General features: G+C 42.7%; 3 protein-coding genes and 1 long non-coding RNA gene across 4 annotated transcripts; 3 read left to right on the top strand and 1 right to left on the bottom strand.

Annotated features, from left to right (window-relative positions):
• Positions 483–5267, bottom strand: LOC8062861 (calcium-dependent protein kinase 23). Its single transcript, XM_002467537.2, has 8 exons — positions 5122–5267; positions 3829–4524; positions 3361–3504; positions 3107–3259; positions 2800–2915; positions 2100–2267; positions 1440–1664; positions 483–924 (listed from the first exon to the last, which is right to left on the bottom strand). The coding sequence occupies exons 2-8, from the start codon at positions 4514–4516 to the stop codon at positions 802–804; spliced, it is 1617 nt and encodes a 538-aa protein (XP_002467582.1). The 5' UTR covers positions 4517–4524; positions 5122–5267; the 3' UTR covers positions 483–801.
• On the top strand, positions 10054–10898 carry LOC110433172. The gene is made up of 3 exons (XR_002450574.1): positions 10054–10144; positions 10385–10419; positions 10590–10898. It is a non-coding gene; the product is annotated as an uncharacterized LOC110433172 (long non-coding RNA).
• LOC8058810 (histone H4) lies at positions 14301–14881 on the top strand. Its single transcript, XM_002464967.2, has one exon. It carries the CDS (start codon positions 14389–14391, stop codon positions 14698–14700), a length of 312 nt encoding a protein of 103 aa, XP_002465012.1. The 5' UTR covers positions 14301–14388; the 3' UTR covers positions 14701–14881.
• LOC8062862 lies at positions 16816–18762 on the top strand. Its single transcript, XM_021451634.1, has one exon. It carries the CDS (start codon positions 17371–17373, stop codon positions 18433–18435), a length of 1065 nt encoding a protein of 354 aa, XP_021307309.1. The 5' UTR covers positions 16816–17370; the 3' UTR covers positions 18436–18762.

Below are 27205 nucleotides of genomic sequence, written 5' to 3' on the forward strand. Positions count from 1 at the left end.
AGATTCCGGCGGCGCCTCCTCACCCGCGCCGGCCGGCCTTCCAGGTTTGCCACGGTCCCCACGCCCCGCCGTCCCTCGCTTCCGCCGCGCCGAGTCCGGCTTCGACCTCGACACCCCGCTCGAGCTCGGCTTTGGTTTCGCGCCTTCCTGACACAGGATCACGATCGCCGACCAGGTACTCCGTACTCACAACTTCTGTTGGAGTTGGACCCTGCCGTGTACACAGCACTCCACTCGGACCAGATCGCCAAGCTAGCTAGACACCTGCCCCTCCAACCACTTGAACCTCACCACCGTTGGTTAACCTGTTCCCTTCTGCTTCTGTATAAGATAAGATGCCTGGCTTCCTCCAGAATGGCTTCCAGATTACATCAGTCATCAGGTTGGGGACTTCAGGCATGGCTGAAGAGATGTAAGCTTTGCTGTTGCTGATCACTTCCTCCCAACAATAAGTACTCTGTTGACAGTTGACCACAGCAAAGAAGCAGACAGATCAATTTCTTCTACTTTTATTTAATCTATTACTCCTATATATTAGACTGCAGGGCCGGTAGCAACCAACCAACAAACCAGTTACTGATACATATCTGATGACCACACGGCTTTGTTTGTTCTTATAGATCATACAACACACATATACTACCTGCATGCTATAAGGTAGCCAGCCTTCTACTAGCTTTCGACTACATTCTCTTCTCCTCGATTCACAAGCTTTGCCAAAATGCCAGATGGTTGTGACTTGTGAGGAACCAAACCACACAAGGAGACAAAGAGAACAGTATCTTTGCACCGACAGAGACATCAGTAAACTTCAGGTGCCTCCCTCAGGGGTACATTCATGCTGCTTTCTATTGTTTGCCACCCAAGTCCAGAGTTATCGCTTTGCATCATTGTGACGAACTCACCATAGTTGGCCCGGCCATCCTGAAAATTTATAGAATGAGAAGTTTACATATCAGATTGTCAGCAGGGATTTTTTTCTACATGCTGCTGCCACCCCACCCCCCCCCCACCCCCCCCCCCCCCCCCCACACACACACATATTGCTCTGAGAGTTGACGAAACCATGGCTTAAAATTAGGTATGAGCATGTCTCCCAAGACAAATCAACCATATACGTCAAAAGAACTCGATACCTCTATTTCATTACAGAATTACTAAAGCGCATGTTATCACACATTTTTATAGAAATTGGAAATGCGGGCATTTTTTATGCTTATGCTGGGACTGCAAACTGTAAAACTGCCACACATGAGCTTGTGTTTTTTTTCAGTCCCAATCACCAAGGCATTTCTGAAACTGAAATCATTTAGGGCTATCTTTCAAAAAAAAAAGGAGAGAAATCATTTAGGGCCAATGTACTTCCATCAAACATGTGAACTATTCCCAAACTTATCAAGATATCATTAGCTTGGTGAGCAATCAGAAGATAGACTTACATTGTTTTGATCAACCTCATAAATGAGGTCCTCAAGGAAAGTATCTTCCAACTTTTGTTCCATGGAAGCCTTTTGAGGCTCGTTAACAGTGATATAACCACTTCCATCTTTGTCGAAATATGTAAAGTCTTCCATCAAATGTTCTTTGTGCTCTGTTTTACTTAGGGGCACTGTTGCAGCAATAAACTCTTCCCAATTGATATTGATGTTGTTGTCATAATCATCCTGAAGATATAAACACTTTTCAATAAGTCTGACAGTAATTTACTGTAAATGCATGCTGTGCTCTATAGCAATATCGTACTGGATAAGATGCACTTCATTGTTTTTCCTGTAAATCCATGAGTTTGAACTACGATGACAGGGATATGTTATCTCAGTTCTTTTTACAAGCATTCAATAAATAAAAAATCTTGAAGTCATGAGATCAGTTCAGTGCATCAGACTACTTCAGCGACCTATTTAATACATATGGCATGTGAATGGTTTAGTGCTTATTAAGCAAAAGGGCCAATTTAACAGGCGGTTCAACAACACATTAATAGTTATCACTTCTAGTTCGTCCATCAGTACTCTGAAAAGTCATCAAAAAAATTTTTTTTGAAAGATCCATCATATGCACCAATATGATTGCTAGTGCTCCATACAGTAGTTACTTACCGCTTCCATGATATCACTAATCCCAATATTTCTAAACACTGAACCAGATTTCCTCAACCCTTCTTTAAGCTCAGCCAAAGTAATTGCACCACTGTTTCCATTGTCCATTGCCTTGAACATTCCTCTTAACCTAGCAATCTCCTCTTCTGAAAGATGCTTAGCAATAACCTGGGCCAAAATCAGGAAGATTCACAAATGGAAAATAAGTGAATTGTTATGATATTGAATTGCCAGATGCAGAGTACTTCATATCCCATCTATCCTTGCAAAGCAGCCTATGGAATTATCTAAATCAACCTAGAATGGCAGATCAGACAAATAAAACCAAAGAGTGAAAAGGTCTGATCAATTACTCTCTGAGCTTGGAAGCAAAAATGAAACACATATCTGACAATATGCACACTGACAACAATGATGAGTTGATGACAGATATATTGATACCTGAATAATGAAAAGCTTTGCATCAAGTTTTAAGACACCCTGTTGAGAATTCTACAATGTTTACCATATTTTTTTTATCGTTTTAACCTTTTATAGCAGGTAACAATGCTAGTGAAGTTTAAACTATTACATCACCCAAAGGATCCATATTAGGAAAAAGGTAACAGAAAACAACATCTCCAATTTCATTCCCAGAAAGCCCTGATAATGCTTTACCATGATGCAGAAATGGAAATAACTTCATGGCATGAAAACAAACCTGTAGAACCAATTTCTTTGATCTATTCTCTGCATATAACTTGTCGATGTGAGAAAGAATAGTTGGATCTAGAGTTTGATGAGTAGCCGCTCCATTATCACATATCCAGGGATGCTCTGAGCATTTAGAAAGAAAAAGATCATTAAATTGTGAACAGGTATTATCAACACCTCTATCTTACATTAGTTACTTTGAATTTCCAGGGATAACTATCTGGTCAAAGTCATTCTAGGAAAAATAAGACAGATGAATATATGGTATTGAAATGAAAAAAAAGTAATGTGCACAAGGGTTAAACGATACTAACTTAGAACTTCATGGGCTTTCAATCTCTCCGATGGACAAGGGCAGAGCATTTTTCTTATAAGATCCTTTGCACTGTCCGAAATCCTGTGCCACTGGTCTGATTCAAAATCAAAATGCCCATCCCACACTTTGTCAAGTACTCCTTCATGTGTATCTGGTACAAAATTAAATGAGTGATTTGAGCACATCCAGAAAACGGCAGTGAAGCAAAACTACAAATAGTCAAATATATATCATCATGTCTAAATAATTCACCTGCCCAAAAAGGTGGCACGCCACTTAGCAATACATAGAGTATCACTCCAGCTGTCCATACATCAGCCTCCGGTCCATAATGCTTCTGCAATACCTCTGGAGCAATATAATACGGGCTTCCAACTGTTTCAGTGAAAACCTCACCTGAAAACTTGCAAATTCTGTATTTAGGAAAAGGCTCCAGAATTGGTGCATACTTCCATACTCCGGTATAAATCAAAGGTGTCTAGATGTGAATCAATCAGGGAAAAAAACTATACAAGGAGGAAATATTATGCTATGCTGTTCTGCTCTGTGGGAGCCTTAAAATATTTAACAACACGAACAAAATGTTTCAGTTATGGACAACACGAAGGACTTACTGGGTTATACAACATATGGATCAAAACATTAGCAGAATATCACATAACGAGTTCATTACTTGACAATTTGAAGAGCCTGATGGCTTGTTTTAAATTGATATAATACCTGGTTTGAAGAACACAGAGAGACCAAAGTCAATTACTTTTATTGACAAATCATTGTCTTTATCCTGTAAGAGGAAGTTTTCTGGCTTGAGATCCCGGTGCATCACACCAAGTGAATGGAAGTTCTCTATGATGCCAACAATAATTCTGATAAGATCTGCAGCCTTCTGCTCACTGTAATTCTCCTTCTTAATCCGGTCATATAGCTCACCACCTTCACAGAGCTCCATGACAATGTGCACGGCCTCCTCATCCTCATACACATCCTTGATGGTGACTGTATGCTTTTGGCCTGAAAGGTAGTGCATTATCTGGATCTCACGACGCACATCTTCAATATCTTGCATGTTCCGGAACTTTGCCTTCAAGATGGACTTGCATGCATACTGACAACCAGTGCTGATCTCAGTGCAGAGGTAGGTTGTCCCAGTGAGACCCTCTCCAAGCTGCCGGCCCAGAGTATAATGCTCTGTTACATTAGGAGTCTTTCGACCAAGGACAGAGATGGATGTTAAGGTTCGTCTCAGTCCTTGCCGCATAAGATCTGCTACACTCGATCTAGATGGCCCTGAGCAGCAATCCTCAGAATCGTCCCCATCATAGTACCTAGAAGCCAAAGGCCCCTTCTGAAAGTGGTTGTAGTTGTTGTAATTGCTCCCATAGGTTCCATTTTGGCATTGATTTCCCATTAATGCAACTACAAGACGCAAAAATACAACTTTTAAATAAAATAGCTACAGTGATAAAGAAGTTATGCATCACATCACAACAAGAAAACCTACTTCCTGCCTATCTTTTTCACCCCGACACCTGTACCTGGTCGGAATTCCTAATTACAATTACAAGTAATAACTACTGCACCGTAAATTTAGAGCCAAAATTTAGCATAAAAAGGAGCGGCCAACAGAAAAACTTCTACAGTACATTACTGCATATAAACAAACAAATACTACTATTATTACCTACTATTTCCGGCTCCCCTGAGATTTTCGGAGCAACAATAGCCGAACTGCCGAACCTTATCAGTTTCACCGTACTCTACAGCTTAAACCCCCACCCAAATTTAGGATCTTCTCCTAAAGAGTTCTTGGCACCAAAATTCGCCCCGCGAACCAAGATTTCCAGCAAATCCTGCCCTGGAATGCCTCCTAGAGACCGCGGCGACTCCCCAGCGACCGCTTCTAGTTTCTAACTCAAAGTCCTCACTGAAGCAGATGAAATCTAAAACCGACAGCGCGTGAACGAGGTGAAATGCAAGTCCATGAGGACCGAAAGCGGCTCCGAAGGATAATACCTGATGCTGCAGCCTCGATCGGAGCGGCGAGGCGGGAGAGCCGGGGAGAGGGACCGGCGCCGGGAATCCCTGCTTCCCCAGGGACCTAAACGCAAAAACGAGAGGAGGAGAAAAATGGAGCGGAGCTCACTTGAGCAGCCGGAGGAGGAGAGGGGCATTTTATACTGGGTGGTGGTGGGTGGAGCAGGCCGGTTGAGCGCCACGGCAGCGTGCGGCGTGGATGACAGGTTTTGCCGAGCTGGAGGCCTTCGTGGACGTCTGCGATTTTCCAGAAATGACAGATGCTCATGAGGGTTTTATTTTATTCATTAAGGCCTTGTTTAGTTCCTCAAAAATTTTGCAAAATTTTTCAGATTCTCCGTCACATCGAATCTTTAGACGTATGCATGGAGTATTAAATATAGATAAAAATAAAAACTAATTGCACAGTTTAGTCGAAATTGATGAGACGAATCTTTTGAGCCTAGTTAGTCCATAATTGAACAATATTTGTCAAATACAAACGAAATTGCTACGGTGCTCATTTTGCCAAAAATTTTGGAACTAAACAAGGCCTAAAGGTGATCTAAAGTTGTTTAGTTCACCGTCCAAAAAGTTTCCACCTATCACATTGAATGTTTAGACACATGCATGGAGTATTAAATATAGATAAAAAAAAATAAACTAATTACACAGTTTGGTTGGAAATCACGAGACGAATCTTTTAAACCTAGTTAGTCTATGATTAGCCTTAAGTGCTACAGTCACCTACATGTGCTAATGACGAATTAATTAGACTTAATAAATTTGTCTCGTAGTTTCCAGGCGAGTTATATAATTAGTTTTTTTATTAGTATCCAAATACCCCTTCTGATATCCTACCAAATATTCGATGTGACATCAAAAAAAATTTAACCACCAACTAAACAAGGCCTAAGTTTCCATAAACAACTATACTGTTGCGAATTTTGCGTAGAGTGCAAGACATTATATAAGGGTAGTAATGTAAATTATGTACTAAAACGACTTATAGCTTAGAATAAGAGTAGAATTTTTTATAGCGTGCAAAGAAGAAAGGAAGGTGAAACACTAATGTGTTTGTTCATGACACAACTACCTCATAAGTAAAAATTTAAGACTATGAGACAACTATCTCACTATTGTATGATTTATATGTTACCTTGCAACTCACAAAAAATTCTTTGTTGATTGCACAAATAAAAAAATGGTTGAGTTACTATAAGACAACCCATTATATATGTTGGCTATTCAATTGTCTCATGATTACATGATAGTGCATGAGACTATACATGATATAGCGCCAATGTACTTGCTCTAAAGGGGCAAGTTTTTCTAGAACATTATAATAGACAAACATTTTTTAGGTATGACATTTGAATATCCATTAGGTTCAAATTGTTTCATGAAAAGATATGATGGGTCCAGTTGTTAGCATTTTTCAACATAATACGTGTAAGCAAAGTTCTCTTTGCTCAAAATTTTTAGATGTGTTTGGTTGCAAAACAATGTTAACAAGGATTTTTCATTCTCGATCTAGGGTGATCTTAAGTCATCATAAACAACATCTATGTTTAGCTGGATTCATAATTGTGTTGTTATAATGCGGTGCAACTTTTGCGTGGAGTGTGAGATGTGCTACACTTATGAGAAACCATACATATAAATGAGCTGAGTTTTCTAGATAACAGACAAAAACTTTTAGTTGTCATATGTAAGCATCCATTAGGTTCAATTTTTGTTGTGATAGCATATGATGATGGTCCCAGCTGTTAGCAATTTTCAACACAATGAGTGCAAGCAAAAATCCCTTTGCTCAAAAAGACCAACTATTTATATGTTTCTTTGCAAGTTGTTTTGTTCAAAGCAATGTCAACAAGGATTTTTTTTCCTTGAGGGTGCATTGAACAGATGTAGACAACAATTGTGTATAGGTTCCTAATTGTGTGTTTGTATCATACCAATGCTCATTTTTTACGTGAAGTTCCATACACGTAACACACTTATGATAAATCATACATGTGTAAAGGACTATGTTATTAAAAAAGGTAATAACAAACATACATTTTATATGCAAATATCTATTAGGCCTTGTTTAGTTACGAAAAAATTTCGGATTTTGGCACTGTAGCATTTTTATTTTTATTTGACAAATATTATCCAATTATAGACTAACTAGGCTCAAAAGATCCATCTCGTGATTTACTGACAAACTGTACAATTAGTTTTTATTTTCGTCTATATCTAATGCTTCATGCATGCGCTTTAAGACTTGATGTGACGGAGAATCTTGAAAAGTTTTTGGTTGTCAGGATGAACTAAACAAGGCCTTAGATTTTGAGCTCAGTGCATTTGCTTTGAGAGATGTATCTAATGGTACTAGAGATTGCTTTGGTTGTAGATTTTTTTATTTGGTTGTTGCCGCCACCTAGATGGTTTGAAGTAATCTGTCTCTGTTGAAGCACTCGATTGAAGGTTACGAGGTGCTCTAGAGTTGATTGTGAGGGGCTATTAGGTTCATTCTCCATTGGAGAGGTGAAAAATCACTTGGAATTGAGGCTTGGATAAACGCCTTGTGATCGAGCCGACTTAGAGATCAAACCCTTAAGTGGAGGAGGAAACCTTGTGTGGTTAAGTTTTGGTAGAGAAGTGGTGATCATCGGGCTTACTGCAACATTGACGTAGGTTACCGAATTGAACCACGAAGATATATCTTTGTATCTCCTTGTTCGGTATTGATCACTCTACACTTGTGCCTGACTTTTGTTCATAATTCATAATGTATAGATATTAGGATTGTCATCTTAGGAAGTAAAGCCGAGTTAGTTTTGATATTCTCTGGTGACAAAGCTTAGCTACTAGTCGGCTACTTGCAGGCTTGGTTTCAGTGATGCACTGTGCACTGATGTGCGCGGCAGTGTCCTATTGCCCTGTTGGTTCGTTTAACTGATAAGATATGACATAAAATACTATTTATTAATTTATTATGCGATAAAAACACTACATTCGACTAATAAAGGCACTCATAATGCAGACTCTATCATATAGTTTAAAGTTATTTATTACCTCGAATAATGTGGACTTAGAGTCTAAATAAGACTTGGAGTCTTATTTTTTCTACCTCTTTCTTCAATAAATATGCTGCCACATCAGCAAAATACCATAAATAATATGTAATTAATTGTCTTGGACTCTGTGATAGAGTCTTGCATTATGAGTGACCGTGCACGACGACTTCTCATGCCCGGCTGTCTCCCGTCTCCGCGGGTGTGCCAGGCTGCCATAGCGATCGACGGCCAGTGGCAGAGTCGGCCACAGCCCACAGGCGGACAGGCCAGAGAGAGCTGTCTCTTTTCTTTGTCTGGACCGGTGACGGCCAAGCCCGGGGAGTACTCCGGTGAAAAAGCTCAGCGTTGGACACCTTTCTCCTGCTGAACTCAGAGTCGCCTCCACACTGTCTCCGTCAAGATTCCAAAATTCACTCAAGGGTGTTCACTGCGACACATGCAGCAGAGAGTAGTATATATCCTGGAAGTGGAGTGCGAGTTGGCCTCCTCCCGTTCTGCTTCTGCCCCCATGCTGGCGCTTAGCACTGTGTGAGCGTAGCGTCGACGTCCTAAACTAATTAACCTGTGTGTGATGACATGCCACTTTCAGTTAAAAATTTCAATAAAGCAAAGGCACAGCATAAATCCGTGGGCAGGGAGACTTGAACCCGGGCCCCGCTCAAATTTAGTCGATATATCTCCGTTGATTTCAACGATTTGAGACATTTGTCCATCCACGGCCACGGGTGCAGGAACGAGGATATACCTTGTTTGCACCGTCTCGTGTTGCAAAAAGTACTCCGTTGTAACTTGTAAGCAATATTTTGCTAGCCTAACCACGGCTTCTTTTAACGCAACTTGCCTGACGTGATGGAGCCTGCTCTGTCTCGAGCTGGTAAAGCCTTTACCAAATTAACTAGACAAAACCTCGCATGTTGTCGAGGCTGACTGTCATAGTGATCCTAAGTGTAGAAGCGTCAATAATGCTGAGCAATCAGAGCTTGAAACAAGGTCCTGACTATTTTTGGACCTAGAACGAACCTAAAATTTTGGACCCTTTTATATGAACATAATAATACTATAGTACTAGTTCTTGATAGTATATACACATATATAAAATGTTACTAATAAGTATTTAATTGAATGCAAAAGTAATATTGATATGAAATAATTTGTATATCTCTACTATAATAGAATACTTAAATTACACTAGGTTTCTCCAAAAAACGTCCCCCGCTGAGAGTATATAACTATTGTGCACTCACAAAAGTGTACACAGAAATTTCCCTCTATTAAAATCAAGAGCTAATAATATAGCTAACCAAAATCCAACGGTCACGATTGGATGTGGGAAGCCAGGCTTCTCACCCTTCCCACCCGCATGCACTCTGCCTCAAACAGGCTCCACACCACCGCATGACGCTCGGGTGGCCGGGGTTCGATTCCCATCCCCGTGCCATATTTTCTTTTTCTTCCCAGAGAAAACCATCAGCCCACCTGGCGATTGCATCTCCGCTCGTGGTCGGTACCGCCCTGCACGGGCTCACGCGGGAGGAACTCTTGATGGCAGTATGGCACGGAGGACGAGGAGCCTCCAGACTTGCCGCCCGCCGCTGTCGGCCTTCCAATCCAATCCCTCCAGATCTGTCGCCAAGGAGACCCCTAACCATAGAGGCCATGGAGGAGGTGTCGGATCTCGCCGAGTTTATGCGCCAGGCGGTGTCACTTCTAGCCGACGATGACCCCTCCGACAACGCCGTGCTGAGCCACCCCACCACCTTCCTCAACGAGGCGCCGTGCCGTGGTGCCGTGTACATGAGTAGATTGGCTCAGATGTGCCTTTGCACTAACATTTGTTTCCACTATTTAGTAATTTGACCATCAATTGATAATTTTTCTCTAAACAGATTTTGTTGCCTCTGAAATAAACAACTGTGCTCTGTTGCAAGAAGGAATTGTTTCGATACTAAAAGGGAAAGGTAAATTCTGCAAGCATCTGAGTTAGTTTCAAGTTATTTTGTTGTATATCAAGATCCTTCTATAAGTTTCGGTTTCACGAGGGATCTCCACATGCCGCGGTGAAAATAAAATGAGTTAGTTTCAGCAGTTTGTTCTCCATCTAAAGAGTACCTCTTGAAAGAAAGCCTAACAATAGCTGATTTCTTCTTTTGGCCCCTTGTTCTCCAACTAATAATATATTGTCATTTTGCTTTGTGCAGGTTGTACCGGTTAGCTTGCGAGATATGCTGATTAGGTAATCTTTGTTGACCTTCCCCTTTTAACCAAACCACACTTGAATTCCTGATCTAAGCAGTAGCTACCATTCCACTACTTCCATTTCAGTCGTCATCTGTGCTTGTGTTGAGTCTATTTGGAGGCTAGGCTACCACCCTGTGACTAGAGCATTACCCTTGTGACTATCAGGTGATGGCTTGGTGGAAAGTCATGCTTGGACAGGAAGGGAGTGGCAATTGCCTTTTGCACAACAAAAAAACAGTTTTTAGTCAACGAAAGATTGTTCCTAACCATCCTTGTACTGAACTTTCTCAACCTGACATGTGATTGCAGCTGATGTCAATCATTTGCCTATTCTCGGTTGATATTAGAGAATGAATAGGATTCCACCATTCTTGTATTGCAGTTAATTTGACCTTAAGGCATGGATACTATTTTTTGGCCTGAAACAATTATACTGCCTTCTTTCCTGCAATGTAATTTGGTTGAGTTTGTATATATTTGAGTTCTAATTTGTATACGTAGCATTAGCAAGGGCAGTTGTGCAGGAAAAAAACTTGGATTTCCTTTTTAATCCGTTGTTCTGTGTCATTGAATACTATATTAAGATGGCTAGAAACATCAATTTTGTACACTAGAGTAATAATGTTAAGAAGATCGTTTCCATTCTTGAGAGTCATGAATTAGCTTCTATGCTTTGGAATGGTATTTTGTATTTACTAAATTTATTTTAAAGGTAACTTGTTTATTATAAATGGTTGGATTCTGTTTAATAAAATAAAATAGGTATAAATTCATAAATATAGTTGAAAAGAAACTTGAAACAACATGCATCAGATATGCTCCCTCAGTTCTAAGTTATTGTTACTGTGACCATATACCAAAGGAAATAATTTTTTTTCAAAATTCTCTTTGTTAATACCTCAATCTGGGTATTCCCACACAATATTCGCTTTTCTCCATTTGTTTAGAAAAAAATCTATTATTGGTTTAACCGTAGCGTTAGCACGGGCACGCTACTGGTACATTAAATTACCTTAAAATTTTCTTCTAACATTCCTGGACGTGAAGTCATCGATGATGGTTTCAATATCAATCTCATCCAAATTTAAGAATCGTGTGAGAAATAATTAGTAACTAAATTTAAGAATCCACATCCATACCTTGCCGTAGGCTAGAGCATGCTGGAACGGCTGATTGCTGTGAAGCCGAAGTGCTAAGCGGAGATGAGGAAATTAGTCAATTAGAGAATGGAGATCAGGGCATCATGTGACTAGCCGATCAGGAGAATCTACATCCATACCTTCTCGTTTCTCCGCTCTGTTGCCTGATGGAAGACGCCGCCACGCCGACGCCGCCAGGCCCCTCTGCTCCTCACGTCACGCATCCACACGGTAGGTAGGAAACACAATACAGAACTACGGAAGGCCGCGGTTTTTGCGGACTCGCGGCGCATGATTACGGAAAACACGAATACACGATCGTACAATACCTATTAGGCTATTACTACGTATACATATTTGGGGGCCTATCCAAGTCTAGGGAGGACCCAGGACGGCTGTCCCTCTTGCTCCCCCCAAGGGCCGGGCCTGTACCCTACATGCGGTGGCGGAGCTAGAGAACTTTCGCGAGTAAGGCCAATACTATGAACCACCAACACGGATCACATGTTAATGAATAAAAATAATACTAGTGCATAGATTTAGCTAGAAAAGAAAAGATTACTCTAGTATTTTTTTTCTCACATGTTAATACTGGCCCTAGCCTTATATCCGCCATTGTCTACATGGATAATCTCATTCAAGCAAGTGAAATGGGCACTGTATTATAGGGTCACTTAATAATTTAGGGCCTGCTTAGAACACTGGGATTGAAAACACAGGAATAGGAAAAAAATGTAGGAATAGGATGAGTAAAAGAAAAAACACAGAAAATAAATAAGAATGGATGTTTGGAACTCAGAAATTCATAGCTCAGGAATCATAAAGACTGTAAATAATAAAGAGTTGCTTAATAAAACAATATATTGTGTTAGTTACCAGGCTCTTTTTACGATTGTGGGACCTATGCACTTAGGCCTATGTTTTGGATTCCTCTATTTTTTACTTGCATTTCTATCCTATTTCTAAGTTTTTTTCCATGTGTTTTACATTCCTGCAATCAAAGGAGGTCCGAAGAATTAGGCTTTTTTTTGCCACCGTGCAATTACGTTTTTGATGATTTGCTATTGTTTCTATAATGTTTATACCCATGCTACTAGTACCATATAAAATTTGTTCACGGTCGAACAAGTTTTTGCCATAATTTTTTTTATCATGGTATAATTTGGACGCACATAACACACACTTCACACTCACACCACACACACGCGTGTACGCGTCCGTACACATGTAAAGAAGTGATTGCAAAAATTAGTATGACAATAACACAAACATAACAAGTTTTAAATAATAATGACATGTCTAAATATCTAAAAGTAATGACAAATGTTGAGTCGGTGATGCTCTAAATTTATCTTTTCCTCTTGTTTTTCTTTCTCTTGGTGTGAGGCGGTTGAATCCATCCTTCCCGTTTGTTTTTTTATATATAATTTCAGCCTGTCTAGTTCCTCCTAAAATGTCAAAAGATTTGGAGTTCGGGCCACTTTTTTGTATTTTGGAACTAAACACCCCCCCCTTGTAAAGATAGCCTATAATTTTTTTGGTTCTGGGAGCTTAGAGATCTAAAACTGTATAATCTCTCATTGGGTGGCCTGCATGCTCTCACACTTTTTTGCTACAGAGCAGAAAACTATAGAAACAAGAAGTGAAATGGAATAATGTTTTCTTTTTTCCGGTGTTAAGCAGGATAGACCTTGTTTTTATAAGATTTGGGATGTTTTTCTTTGCAATCATTATTCTAGTAATAATGTTTGAACATTAAGTTTTTACTATAAATATTAGTTCAATATAGGAAAAGCCTCACGAGGGGTCTCAAGAATTTGTCAGCCATTCAACAATGTTTTTCTCTCAATAAAATCAGCGAACAATACTTTCAGTCATGGATTATCAGCCTCCGTACATCCCATCTTGATTTCAATTCAATTTTGTATAATGAAATACAAAAAGCAAAATCGTTAAAAGAAATTTTCCTGTCCACTTTCATCTCTTTTCATCTATATCTCTTATATAGATAAACCCCACTAGCTAATTCTCTTGACATACAAAGTATCCACATCATCATCCACTAGAGCATCATACTAACTAATTCTCTTTCCATGCAAAGAGTCCACATCAACGTCCATTAAATCATCCACTAATACATTATCCCGCCATGCAAAGTGTTCATATCTTTATCCACTAATAAATCGAACTAACAAATATTATTTATCCTGCATCTATGTTATTCACATTAACAAACCATATCATTTTCTAACATATATTTAGTTGTCCATACTAAAATGCTAAAAATCATCCACTAGCATATATAATGATAATATAATTTTACCGGTAATTCACGCAGCAACGCGTGGGGCATTCTACTAATTTTTTTAGAAACACAGTGCCGTTTTATCGTATATCAGAGTGTATTATATAGGTTGAGAAGCGTGGTATTTAAGAAATGGGCTTTTAAACACAAACAGTCCAAACAGGCCCGCTTGCTCTGAAAGCCCACTCCACAAGCAATAGTACCTGCCCCGCCACGTCATCGATCCTGCGGGTTTCTGTTCAAGCCAATCAGCGCCTGTGCTTGCCATCCAACGGCGCAGCCTCACCTCCCGCGGATCGAGCCGCATCGCGCCGTCCGCATGGGACACGTCACCGATCCGCGCGGAGCCTCCCCACCCAATCCGTCGGCTCCACCACCTTCCCACGGATCGAGGCCCTCGTCTTCCCCTCCTATAAATTCCCTTCCCCTCACTCCCCCATCCCTCAAAAATCCCCAAATCTTCCTCGCCCCAAATCCACTCAAACCTCCGCTCCTCCGAGCAGCTCCCCCGTTCGTCGTCATGTCGGGCCGCGGCAAGGGAGGCAAGGGCCTGGGCAAGGGCGGCGCCAAGCGCCACCGGAAGGTGCTGCGCGACAACATCCAGGGCATCACGAAGCCGGCGATCCGGAGGCTGGCGAGGAGGGGCGGCGTGAAGCGCATCTCCGGGCTGATCTACGAGGAGACCCGCGGCGTGCTCAAGATCTTCCTCGAGAACGTCATCCGCGACGCCGTCACCTACACGGAGCACGCCCGCCGCAAGACCGTCACCGCCATGGACGTCGTCTACGCGCTCAAGCGCCAGGGCCGCACCCTCTACGGATTCGGCGGCTGAGCGTGGCTCCGTCCTCGTCCCTCCGCCCACGTGGGGATAGCTAGGGTTCCTGATGGATTAGCTGAGTTTGTGACTTTTGTGTTGTCTGCACTGTGTTTAACTTGTTAGGTGTTTATGGTTGTATGGAGATTGGAACCTTACCAATTGAAGCAATGGATGTCTTATTTATCTGTGTTCTTCATTCCCATTGACTCACTCTGTTTCTGTCTGGATTTGTCAAATATTTTTTACCATGATTTGTTCGGTTAGTAATCACAAAATAGAATAACCTTATTCAAGAGGATCCCTGGATCTTCTGGAGAGTTTGTCATCAGAGACGCGCTTGCACACGACACCAGGCACCAGCTGACCACAGAGCCACCAAACCTGAATTGTATACCTGTATCGTTGGGTAGGATTTGGAGTTACCAAATTCAAATCCAGCTTGCTGATCGCCGTTCTCCACACTCCCCTATTGCACCCGCATCCATTTGCCCAAATCCATTGGTTGGCGGGGAAGCTTGGCTAGTTTGACTGGACGAGGTGTTTGTCTGCTGATGTTGCAACTATACAACGAAAAAACTGAGAAAACAAGTTTAATTTCTACAACTTAGGCTCTGAATGTGATATTATCCAATACAATTGTCTTGCATCTTTAACTTAACAAATGTATCAAGTTGTCGTCAATCCTGAATTGTGAATGCAATGAGACAACAAAGATGAATGCCAAGAGCAGAAGAGCTGAACCAACCAGAGCCCATTCTCCAAGAGCTGAACCAACCAACCAACCAACCAGATCTTTAAAATGTCTTTTGGCTCATTAGGAACACATGCATCAGCTTGTTTCTCGATCCCGCATAGAAAAGGTAAAATTCAGTAACTATAGAGATGTAAATTTTCATGCATTAGCTTTGCCATTGCAGCATCAAAACAATCATCCTTGTTCTTCCATTAGATATCTATCTATATCTATATGGTACTCGTAACTGATAGTATGTCAGTAACATACAAAACTGACTGCAGCAGCCAACACAAGGAAAGAGATATGAACATATGACATTAATGCCGCCCCGTCAGCCGGTCTGAAATCTCAACACGTGGCTCCAAAAGTTGTTCTGGAAATCTCAATTGGTTTAAGGAACAAGGTTTGAGTCCTCACAGTTTAAGAGATAGAGGGGCTCCAGAGTTTAACTAAACCTCAAGTTCAGATTCAGTTCAGCCTTCAGGCAGTTTAACAGAAACTCAGTTTCAGAGCTACTATTGACAGAGCTACTTTGATCAAGTATTTAGTGTCCAGTTACTGTACCAATGCTAAAAATAATCATGTTTTTCGTCAGTCCATACATTACCTTGCGAAGAACACCAAATTTGTGTATTAGCTTATAGTTGAAATCCATTTAAATTGAGCTTCAAAGTTTGACAAAAACGCTACCCTTCAGGCACAGTTTCAAATTCCAACAACAGCGGCTGACTGATTAATTTCTTTTCTATTATCAGCAGCAAATGTGTTTATCTAAACTCCAAACTTGCTACTTTTGAACTACTGAATATTAGTAAACACAATAAAGACTGAACAATTAATCAAAAAAGCGAGTCATAGAGGTATTACTCGGTGTCATCCTATGTCGATTGTTCATGTGCAGAACTCTCCATCTCATGATCCTCTGAGCTTTCAGTAGTACCAGCAATGTTTACAACGTCCTCCCATGCCTCTGCAGCTATTCAATGAATTGTTTAGTTCATAGTTTAGCAGGTCGAAATTTTTAGATTACAATGCAACGCGTGAGTCAAAATTTGACAGAGGCCTGTAACCTGTGATGCTCGACAATAGCAGCATCGATCCGATTGGGCATGTGGCGACTGTCTAAGCTGACTCGCCATCGATCTGTTTTTTCCCTTATCAGGTTGAACACACACTACATAAATGGAAGTGGCAATCTCGAGTTCAAATATGAAAGAGAACTCAGGCCTTGTTTAGTTTACCAAAAAAACCAAAATCTTTTCAAAATTTCCCGTCACATCGAATATTGCGGCATATGCATAATACGTTAAATATAGATGAAAACAAAAACTAATTATACAGTTTACTTGTAATTAGAGATGAATCTTATGAGCCTAGTTACTCTATAATTGAACAATGTTTGTCAAATATAAACGAAAGTGTTATCATTTCCTAATTTTTTTTGTCAACTAAAGCAAGGCCTCAACTTACAGACACCAACACAACACAGAGCAGGAGAGGACCAACCGAGCCGACCCGTGCCCCACATCCCCGGCGGCGCGCGCACGTATCGGGGGGCATCGCATTCGCACCGACGTCCACGGCCCCAAGCGCCAAAGCGCCGTCGCGCCATCCCCGTCCCCTTCCCACCCGCTCTGCCGTTGCGCTGTTCCCATCCCGCCGACCCGCTGCGCCACCGCCACGCTCCCCAATCTCCATCCCTAACCCCACCCCCACCCCCACCCACCAACCCACCAGGCGACGCGGCCGCGGCGCCTCTCTAATCTCCCTCGCTTCCGCTCCACGCCGCACCCCCGGCCGCCTGCCTTCCTGCCTGCCTAACCTTCGCGTGCCGCCCGCGATCCCCACCCCCGCGCCCCAGATCTGGTAGCGCCTTCGCCGCTCGAGCGCGCGCGCTCACGGGTCAAGTCTCGAGTGCAGGCGGCCGCTCGCTCGGCCCGCGCCGGCCGATGGTTTCGGCCGCGGCGCAGGCGGGCGTGGTCGCGGCGTGCGTCGTGCTCTTCGTCCCCATGGGGCTGGCCGGCTGGCACCTCAGCCGCAACAAGGTGCTCTTCTTCTCCGGCGCGCTCTTCATCTCGCTTGCCGTCGGGGTCCACCTATCCCCGTACCTCCCCTCCCTGCCCCACCTCGCCTCCTCCTTCCTCCTCCCCCACCCCGGCGCCTCCTCCTCCTCCTCCTCCGGGTCTTCCTGCGTCCCGTTCCTGCACCGCGTGTCGTGGTCTGACGCCGTCGGTGCCACAGACGACGGCTCGGGAGGCGGAAAAGCGCGGGCGTGGTCGTGGCCGCCCTCGCTGGCGTCCGCCTGCGCGTTCGCGCGGCTGTCGCGCGACGACGCGTCGCTGCTGCTGAACGGCTCGTGGGTGATGGTGGCCGGGGACTCGCAGGCGCGGCTGCTTGTGCTCGCGCTTCTCCGCCTCCTGCTCGACCCGGCCGCGGCGGCGGCCGCCGAGCCGGAGCTCTTCCGCCGCCACAGCGACTACCGCGCTGCCGTCCCCGCGCGGGGCATTTCCGTCGACTTCGTCTGGGCGCCCTTCGAGAGCAACCTCACGCGTCTGCTCCGCGAGGATCTGCGCCTCGCGCCGCGCCTACCCGACGTGCTCGTCCTCGGATCCGGGCTGTGGCACATGCTCCACGTCACGGACGCCGCGAGCTACGGCGACGCACTGGCGTCCGTCGCGGGCGCCGCCAAGTCGCTCCGCTCGCAGATTCCCGTGCCGCCGCCGCATATGTTCTGGCTCGGCTTGCCGCACCTCGTGAACCACATGCTCAACACAGACGCCAAGAGGGCACACATGAATGGCACCATGCTGCGTGCCTATGATCGTGAGGTCGATCGGAGAGGTGTTTTGCGAGGTGATGGTGGCCCGTTCCTGCTGCTTGATGTGGGGAAGCTCAGCCAGGGGTGCGGGCAGCAATGCACGGCTGATGGTATGCATTATGATGGTGATGTGTATGATGCTGTCATGCATATCATGCTCAATGCACTGGTGATTGAGTCCCAACAAAGGATTTGAGTGGGTGGGGGTTCTTGAACAGGTTTGTCCCCACCCCCTGTTCTTTTTGGTCAGTTACAATACACGGATAACTAGAAATTGTTGTGAGCTAGGAAGGTTCTTTGATTGCTTCAACATTTTGGTCGCTTGCCAGAAGTCACCACCCTTGAATTGCTGAACCTTTAGATTGTAAAATAGGGATATCTTAGAACCACACTGTTTTTTGCCGAATGGCAAACCAAACTGGCTGTACTATATACTTTTTCTTGGGGAATAACTAAGATGGTGATTCTGACACAAAGATTGTGAAATACTACGAAATAGTCAATTTTCATTTTGCCAACATAATTTGTCCTTGCCATGGTAACTTCAAGAACTTATTGGACTGTAACTGTGCTACTCTCTCTTAATATAATTAAATGCAATCCATCACTAATTCTAAGATTTGTGTTATTCTGAATCTCTAAGCCGATCACTATGTTGCATGCTGAGTGCATTATGCATGGTTGAACACAAAGAGTGCAGCAACCTTGCTAGACTGCTGATGGTTCTAACAACACTTTGTACTACAGCACTGTGCGCTAGATCCTTCCTGTTCAAGAAGAAGGGTTAGTTAGTGCCAGTAATGTGCACTATACTCTTCAGAAGAACTAAGATTTAATTATTTATCTCACTCAGGGTCGGAGCTACTAAATATAAAGCTGTGGTGCGGTCACACCCACGGCAAAGTAAAAAAAAAGGTGATTATGAACACTATATATGCACCCTCACAGTAAAAAGTTATGCACCCACAAGACAAACGCACCCCCTCGAATTTGCTCTAGCTCTGCCCATGATCTCACTTAATCCTTGGTTTTCATGATGCACCTTTATACTTGTCAGTAATTTGCTTCAACTGAGATATAACTAGGTTTCACTAGATCAAATAAGTCTTACAGACTTACAGTGAACTGTGGTAATTTGGCATCTGTAACTTTATGCTGTATTTCTCTCACTTTTCTGGGTTATTGCAATACTCGATGTGATGTTCTAGTTTTGTAAGTTGCAAACTAGTTGCGCTGGAATAGTGGAATTTGAAACTAGTGTGAAGCAAATGCTCCACCATTCATCCATTCTTCGTTGCCTCTGTAGAAAATCCCAATGTTTGTGAGGTCTTGTTATGGTGGTCACTTAGGTGCTATTTTGTTTTCTTTATGAGCCAGTTGTGTATTATATAGCTCTGTTAGTAATTTTCACACTAAATACAGCCATTAGTTTGACTCACTTTGGTCAGTCTTTCAGTAAAGGTGTCCCTGGTAAGAACCTGTTCTTGGGTGCCTTTTCTATACTTTCAAGCAATGTGTTCGGCATGTCTCTCCCCTTGGGTCGAGTTTTAGTGTTTGAGGAAGGGTACACAATATATTCCTGCATGCCTTGTTTGGCCTATATATATAGCATATATAACAAGTTGCGGAGATCAGAGAATGGCAGTCATATTGGTACTGTGCGAGCACTGAAATATGTTGTTGCTTTGCTTAGTGAACCCTGTTTACGTTTTTTATAATTATAGATCCATGGTTTAGTTGCCCCATATGGTGCCGGAAGATGAGTCTTCTTTGTTGTATTCTTTTCATGTTGAATTCATCAAATGCATATCTATTTTACAATGAACTGGGGGGCCGGCTGGGACAGTACGGCACAATTCATGTACTGTTCTTTCTATAGAATTGGGCAAAGTGGAAACAGTAAGACGATGAAGGTGCCATTTCACTTGTATTTTTGATGTTTTCAAGACTCACCAACATGGAAGATAGAGAATCGTGTACTTTCATGGCTGCTTCACAATTTCTAGTATTTGATCTCCAGGTCAGGTTTACCGTGCTTGGCCTAATCCATTTTACAGGATTTTGATGGAAGAAATTCATGTGAGCATATGCATGCACACATAAGCCTGTGTTGTTTCAGGATACAACATGGTGCAAGACCAGTTGGGCACCTGCTCCAGCGACTGCAGGTACATCAGAGGTACATCAGAGGAGGTGCGGCAGTTTGTACTCTCAAAACATCCCAACTGCCTCAGTGCCTCTCCTCCTAGTCGTCTCTTACAACTCCAGTGTATCTGATCCGAGGCAAGCAAGATCGGATTCTCTGGACAAGTCTTGTCAAGATAGCGAGCCTGAGAGAGCAGGTCAGAGTTTAAGAAGGAAGAGCTGCTGTGGACTGCAGTTGGGTTTAGACTGCAGCAGCTGTGCCAGCATATGGTGGGGTGCTTCCATTTGCTTCGACGGAACCTGTAACAAAGAGGGGCTGGCATATCTTTAGCATACGTGTATGGTATTGCATGGCTTTGATGCCTTAGTTTTTAAGCCGATTCTTTTGAAGGGTATTCCCTCTTTCAATTTTTTTTTCTAGATTTGGAGTTTTTTCTATGCATTTAGATATATATAGTATGTTTACATGGTAAAAGAAATGTATCTAGAAAACTCAAAAGACCTTATAGTTTGGAATGGAGGAAGTACAAGGTATATAGTACTCTTCTTCCAGATTGTAGTTCGTTTTAGTTTTGTTTAGGTCATTTTTTAACTTTGGCTAAATTCGTAGAAAATAGACCCGTATCTCTATATCCACAATGAAATCTGTGTTTACAGTGCATTATATTGGAGTATCAGTATTGCTAGTGCACCAGTCACAAAAAAAAAGAGTATTGCTAGTGCACCGCCGGACAGCCTATGTTATCCCTATTGGTGACTCGTGCACTGAACCTGAGTGTCTGGGACTAAAGTTTGAGGTGCGGGGGTGTCGCATGAGGTGTTTAGATATTAAAAATAAAACAAATTATAAAAGTTATCAATGATCTATGAGATGAATTTATTAAACTTAATTAATCCATTCGTTATTAGCACATGATTTGATAATTTGGTGCTACAATAGAGATGTGCTATTAAGGTTTAGTAAATTTGTCTCGCGGATTACTGACAACTTCTGTAATTTGTTTTATTTTTAGTATCTGAACAGCCCATGTGATGTCCGATGTGATATATATCTCCTAAACTTTAATCTATAGTATCCAAACACCATGTGATGTCCGATGTGATATCTCCTAAAATTTAGGGCGTGTTTGGTTGCCAGCCTAAACACGCCACGCCTAACTGTGGCTGCCACAGTGAAAAGGTTGTTGTTTGGTTCTCATTTATGTTTTGGTTGCCACAACTTTCTATCTTGTCGTTTTGCACCTTGTGTTTGTCATCTAGTGTGTGGCAGAGTGTGGCAGAGTATGGCGAGTGTGGCGGAGCTTTTGGCCGCCGCGGCTGTGGCGAATGTGATTGTGGCGTGGTCAACACTGGCCTGAAACCAAACAACCCCTTAGTCTATGTATCCAAACACCGACTATCCATCCAAACACTGACTATCCGTTCCTGGTATATCCGACTGAAAGTCCAAGTTTGGTTTTGGTAATTAATGACACCAAGTTGCTAATACCTTGTGTTTAAGTGATTTGAGTTAGGCATAGCAACACATGTGATGAAGGTGCATGGTGGCATGGAGAGGTGGCCACATGACTATAAAGAGATGAAGCTTGATGTGGAGATCATGATGATACACGAGGAGCAAAGTTATCAAGGCAAAGGTATAAACATGGGGTTTTACTTTTGCCGGTCTAAGATGAGTAGAGAAGTGATCGACCGGGTTTAGGATAGATAACCGACTATCAAGAGGGGAAATCACGGTCATCTCTCGAATCAAGTGCTACTAGGTCTACTTCTTGAGCATATGCAATAGGATCTAGTAAAGTGCTAACTTAGCTCCTTTGGTGAAAATGTTTGTGAAAAGCTAACACACATGCACTTTGGTGGTGGACACTTGTTGGTGTTAGCACTTTTACAAAGGAGGTGGAGTTCCTAGGGTTGAGAGGCGTGTGGGTTCCTCTCTCCCTTCTGCCGAGCTTGCGAGGCGGGATTCAGCGCTTTTGAGAAAAATAAGTGTATATTTTCTATTGCGCCGATGGGAAATTTGGAGAAGTCGCGGGAGTGCTTTCTCACTGACAAACACTCAGCGGACGCTGAGTGCGTAGGCACCGGACGCTGGACTCAGAGTCCGGTGCGCTTGACCTTGCTAGGGTTGAGCACCAGATGCTCTCTAAGTGCGTCCGGTGGTTAGCATCCGGTGTGAAGGCGTTTTGCAACCCTCTCTGCGTGTTGGTCCGGTGAGCACCGGACGCTACCGGTGCTTAGCGTCCGGTGACCCTGCAGGTTTGCGAAACTCTCCGCGCATGGGTCGGGTGTGCACCGGACGCGTCCGGTGTGGACCTACAAAGCGTCCGGTGGTGCGCAGGTGACCGTTAGAATCTGACACGCAATTCCTGAAGGACACGTGGCCTTCCCCTGAGCACTGGACGTTGGGGGTCGAGCGTCCGATGACCACTTAGTAGCGTCCGGTGCCCTCGTTTTCAGCCCAGTGAAAGTGGCCAACGGCTAGTTTCTTTGAGGGGCCTATAAATAGTTGGTGGCCGGCTTTGGGAGGTTTGCTCTTGCACATTTGATTACTTGAGACATACATTGAGCTAGAGAACACTCCCTCCACTCATCTCCTTGCTTGATTGCTAATCCTAGTGAGATTGAGTGAGATTCAAGTGCATTGCTTTGAGAGTTGCATTTAGTGGCACTTGATTCTTGAGTTTGCTGCGGATTTTTTGTTACTCTTGGGTGTTTCACGACGCCCTAGACGGCTTGGAGCAGCGGTGGTGTTGAGCTCGTGATTGGAGATTGTTTCGAGCCTCACCAAGTGATTTGTGAGGGGTTCTTGAGCCTTCCCCGCGGGAGATCGCAATTGGCTACTCTAGTGGATTGCTCGTGGCTTGGAGGATCCCCATCTTGTGAGTGGATGTGCGGCACCCGCTGAGGGTTTGGCTTTGGATTGCCAATTAGCTCGTGATCCATCAAGTGGGTGTATCGCCACAAGCAAGTGAATCTCGGTAAAAAATCTTGTATCATCTCTTGCCGAGGTCTCTCTTGTGTTTGTGTACGTGATTGATTGGATATATCTCTTCTCTACAACGTCGGTATAACAATCACTCTCCTCTCTTTACATACTTGCCTACCTTGTTAGTTTAGCTTGTGTAGCTTAGTTCTTGTTAGTATAGAGTTGTTGTGTAGCCTTCTCTAGTTGTTGTGTTTTAGTGTTTAGCCTTCTTGCTAGACTTGTATATGTGGCTTGCATAGCTTAGTTGTGCTAGTGCTAGAATAGCTTCGCCACTTATTTTACTAACTCACTTGTTTAGTAAAGTTTGTAGATTTTTAAATAGGCTATTCACCCCCCTCTAGCCATTTGGACCTTTCAAGTGGTATCGGAGCCGAGGCACCGTTTATTTTTGGCTTAACAACCTACGGCGAAGAAATGGCTATTAGTTTGCATATCAACAACACCAAGAAGGCACCTTACTTTGATGGCACAAATTATGCTTATTGGAAGGTCAAGATGACCGCCCATCTAAAGTCAATCAATAGAGAAGTTTGGAAGGTGACCGAAACAAAGTTTGAGGTTGCAAATGAGAATGCACCAACACCGGTTGAAGAAAAGAAGCTTCAATGCAATGACATTGCAATTAGTGCTCTTCATGAAGCTCTTGATGACAAGACCTTTGAGCAAATCAAGAACATTGAGGTTGCTCATGATGCATGGGCAAAATTAGAAGAAACATTTGAAGGCACCAAAGGTACTAAGACCGTCAAAGCTTACATTCTCCAAGAGAAGTTCTCAAGCTTCAAGATGCAAGAAGATGAAAGTGTGCCGGAGATGTTTCACCGGTTGCAAGTCATTGTGAATGAGCTCAAGGCACTTGGGGAAGAAGTGAAAGATAGTCAATTCTCTATGAAGTTCTTGAGAAGCTTGCCCAAGAGATTTGACACATTGATCACCGTGCTAGTCAAGACAACTCTTAGTGAATCAACTCCCCAACAAGTCTTTCAAGAGGTGATGACCGATGATGCTTATAGAGAAGATGATGAAAAGGATGAGTTGATCAAGAAGAAGAAGGATGGTGAGAAGAAAGATGATGAGAAGAAGAAAAGTGTGGCATTCAAGGCCTCCACATCCAAGGGCAAAGCCAAGCAAGAATCATCAAGTGAAGAAGAAGCAAGCTCTTGTGATAGTGATGAAGATGAGGAGATGGCTCTTCTTGTCAAAAGATTTGGCAAGTTTATGAAGAAGAAGGGTTATCGGGCAAGAAGGAAGAAGAGCTCCTCCAAGAAGAATGACCACTCCATGAGGTGCTTTAGATGCCATAGCAAGGATCATCTCATCGCCAAGTGTCCTTATGATAGTGATGATGAAGATGCTATCAAGAAGGAAAGAAAGAAGCAAAAGAAGAAGCAAGAAAAGAAGAAAGGCTCAAACAAGAAGAAGGGTGATGCCCATGTTGCAACTTGGGATAGTGATGACTCCACAAGTGATGATGAGAGCGCCAAGAAGAAGGCGCATGCTAGCATTGCAATTCAAGGAAAGAGCTCCATCTTCGACACTCCATCATGCTTCATGGCTAAGGCCACTAAGGTATCATCCGATGATGAGAGTGACCATGCTAGTGATAGTGATAGTGATGATGATGAACCAACTAAAGATGAACTAATCACTATGCTAGAAGACTGCACTCATCACTATAAGGAAAGTAGAAAGGAGTGCAAGGCCTTGCTTAAGGATAAGAAAACCCTTGAGCAAGAACTTGATGAGCTTAGAGCATCTTATGAGAGTCTAAAGGAAGACCATAAGAAGCTTCAAAAGGCTCACACTAAGCTTGAAGAAGCTCATTCCTCTCTAGTTAACAAATGTGAAAATGAGCCAACTAAAATTGAGAAAGCTAAAACTTGCAACATAGGCCTAACATGTGATATCTTGAGTAAGCCTATTGTTATTGCTTCTAATAACCCTTCATGTAGCACATCTACATCATCCTCATCTAGTAGTGATGGTTTCACTTGTGACACCACACTAAAAGTTGAGAATAAAATTCTCAAGAAGGAGGTGAAAGAGCTCAATCACACCTTAGCCAAGGCTTATGGTGGTGAGGACCGCTTGCTTATGTGCTTGGGTAGTCAAAGAGCTTCTCTCTATAAAGAGGGATTGGGCTATAACCCCAAGAAAGGCAAGGCCGCCTTTGCTCCTCACAAGACTAGTTTTGTGAAGAACAATGGCCGATATTGCAAAGCTTGCAAGCAAGTTGGTCACCTAGAGCAACAATGCATGAACAAGAAACCCAAAGCTTATGTATCCTCAATTAAACTTAATTCTTTCTATGTGCTTACCAAGGATACAAAAGGTGTTCATGCTAAGTTCATTGGTGCACCATGGATGGGCTCAAAGAAGAAAGCCATATGGGTACCAAAGAGCTTAGTTACTAACTTTGGAGGACCCAATCAAGTTTGGGTACCTAAAAAGAATTGATCTTGTCTTGTAGGTCAATTACAAAGCCAGAGGAAGGCATTGGGTGCTTGATAGTGGGTGCACTCAACATATGACCGGGGAGTCTTGTATGTTCAAATCAATTGATACAAATCAAAATGGTGGTTTTGATTCCATCACTTTCGGCAACAACAAGAAAGGCAAAGTCAAAGGGCTTGGTAAAATTGCTATCTCCAATGACATGAGCATATCAAATGTGTTGCTAGTTGAAAGCCTTGATTTCAATCTCTTGTCAATTGCACAACTTTGTGACCTTGGTTTCAAGTGCATCTTTGGTAGTGATGATGTTGAGGTGGTTAGTGTTGATGGATCAAACTTGATATTCAAAGGATTTAGGCATGGTAGCTTATACTTGGTTGATTTCAATGATAGTGACACTCAATTGACATCATGCCTAATTAGCAATCAAGTTTAGGTTGGTTGTGGCATAGATGGTCATGATGGAATGAAACAATTGAACAAACTATTGAGGCATGACTTAGTTAGAGGCTTGAAGGATGTCACCTTTGAGAAGGATAAACCATGTAGTGCTTGTCAAGCCGGAAAGCAAGTTGGAAATGCACATCCTAAGAAAAGTGAAATGAGCACATCAAAGGCATTTGAGCTATTGCACATGGATTTATTTGGGCCAACAACATATACTAGCATTGGTGGCAACAAGTATGGCTTTGTGATAGTTGATGACTACACTAGATACACTTGGGTGTTCTTCCTCTATGACAAGAGTGATGTTTGTGATCTATTCAAGTCTTTTGTCAAGAGGGTGCAAAATGAGTTTGAAACCACTATCAAGAAGATTAGAAGTGACAATGATAGTGAATTTAAGAACACAAGAATTGAGGAATTATGTGATGATCTTGGCATTGGACATCAATTCTCTCCAACATACACTCATCAATCCAATGGTGTAGTTAAAAGAACCTTGATTGATATGGCTAGATCAATGCTTAGTGAATACAATGTTAGCCATTCATTTTGGAGTGAAGCTATCAACACGGCTTGCTATTGTAGCAACTGTCTCTATTGCCATGGGAAGCTTGGGAAGACACAATATGAGCTATTGAATGGAAGAAAGCCCAACATTGCATACTTTAGAGTGTTTGGTTGCAAATGCTACATTCTCAAGAAAGGCACTAGATTGAGCAAATTTGAGAAGAAATGTGATGAAGGGTTCTTACTTGGTTATTCCACCACAAGCAAGGCATATAGAGTTTGGAACTTGACAAGTGGCACATTGGAAGAAGTCCATGATGTTGAGTTTGATGAAACAAAGGGATCTCAAAATGAAGCTCAAAATCTTGATGATGTGAGAGGAGATCAATTAGCAAATGCAATGAAGAACATGGATGTTGGTGAC

The sequence above is a fragment of the Sorghum bicolor genome, chromosome 1 (assembly GCF_000003195.3).
Source record: "Sorghum bicolor cultivar BTx623 chromosome 1, Sorghum_bicolor_NCBIv3, whole genome shotgun sequence".
Classification (NCBI taxonomy): Eukaryota; Viridiplantae; Streptophyta; class Magnoliopsida; order Poales; family Poaceae; genus Sorghum; species Sorghum bicolor.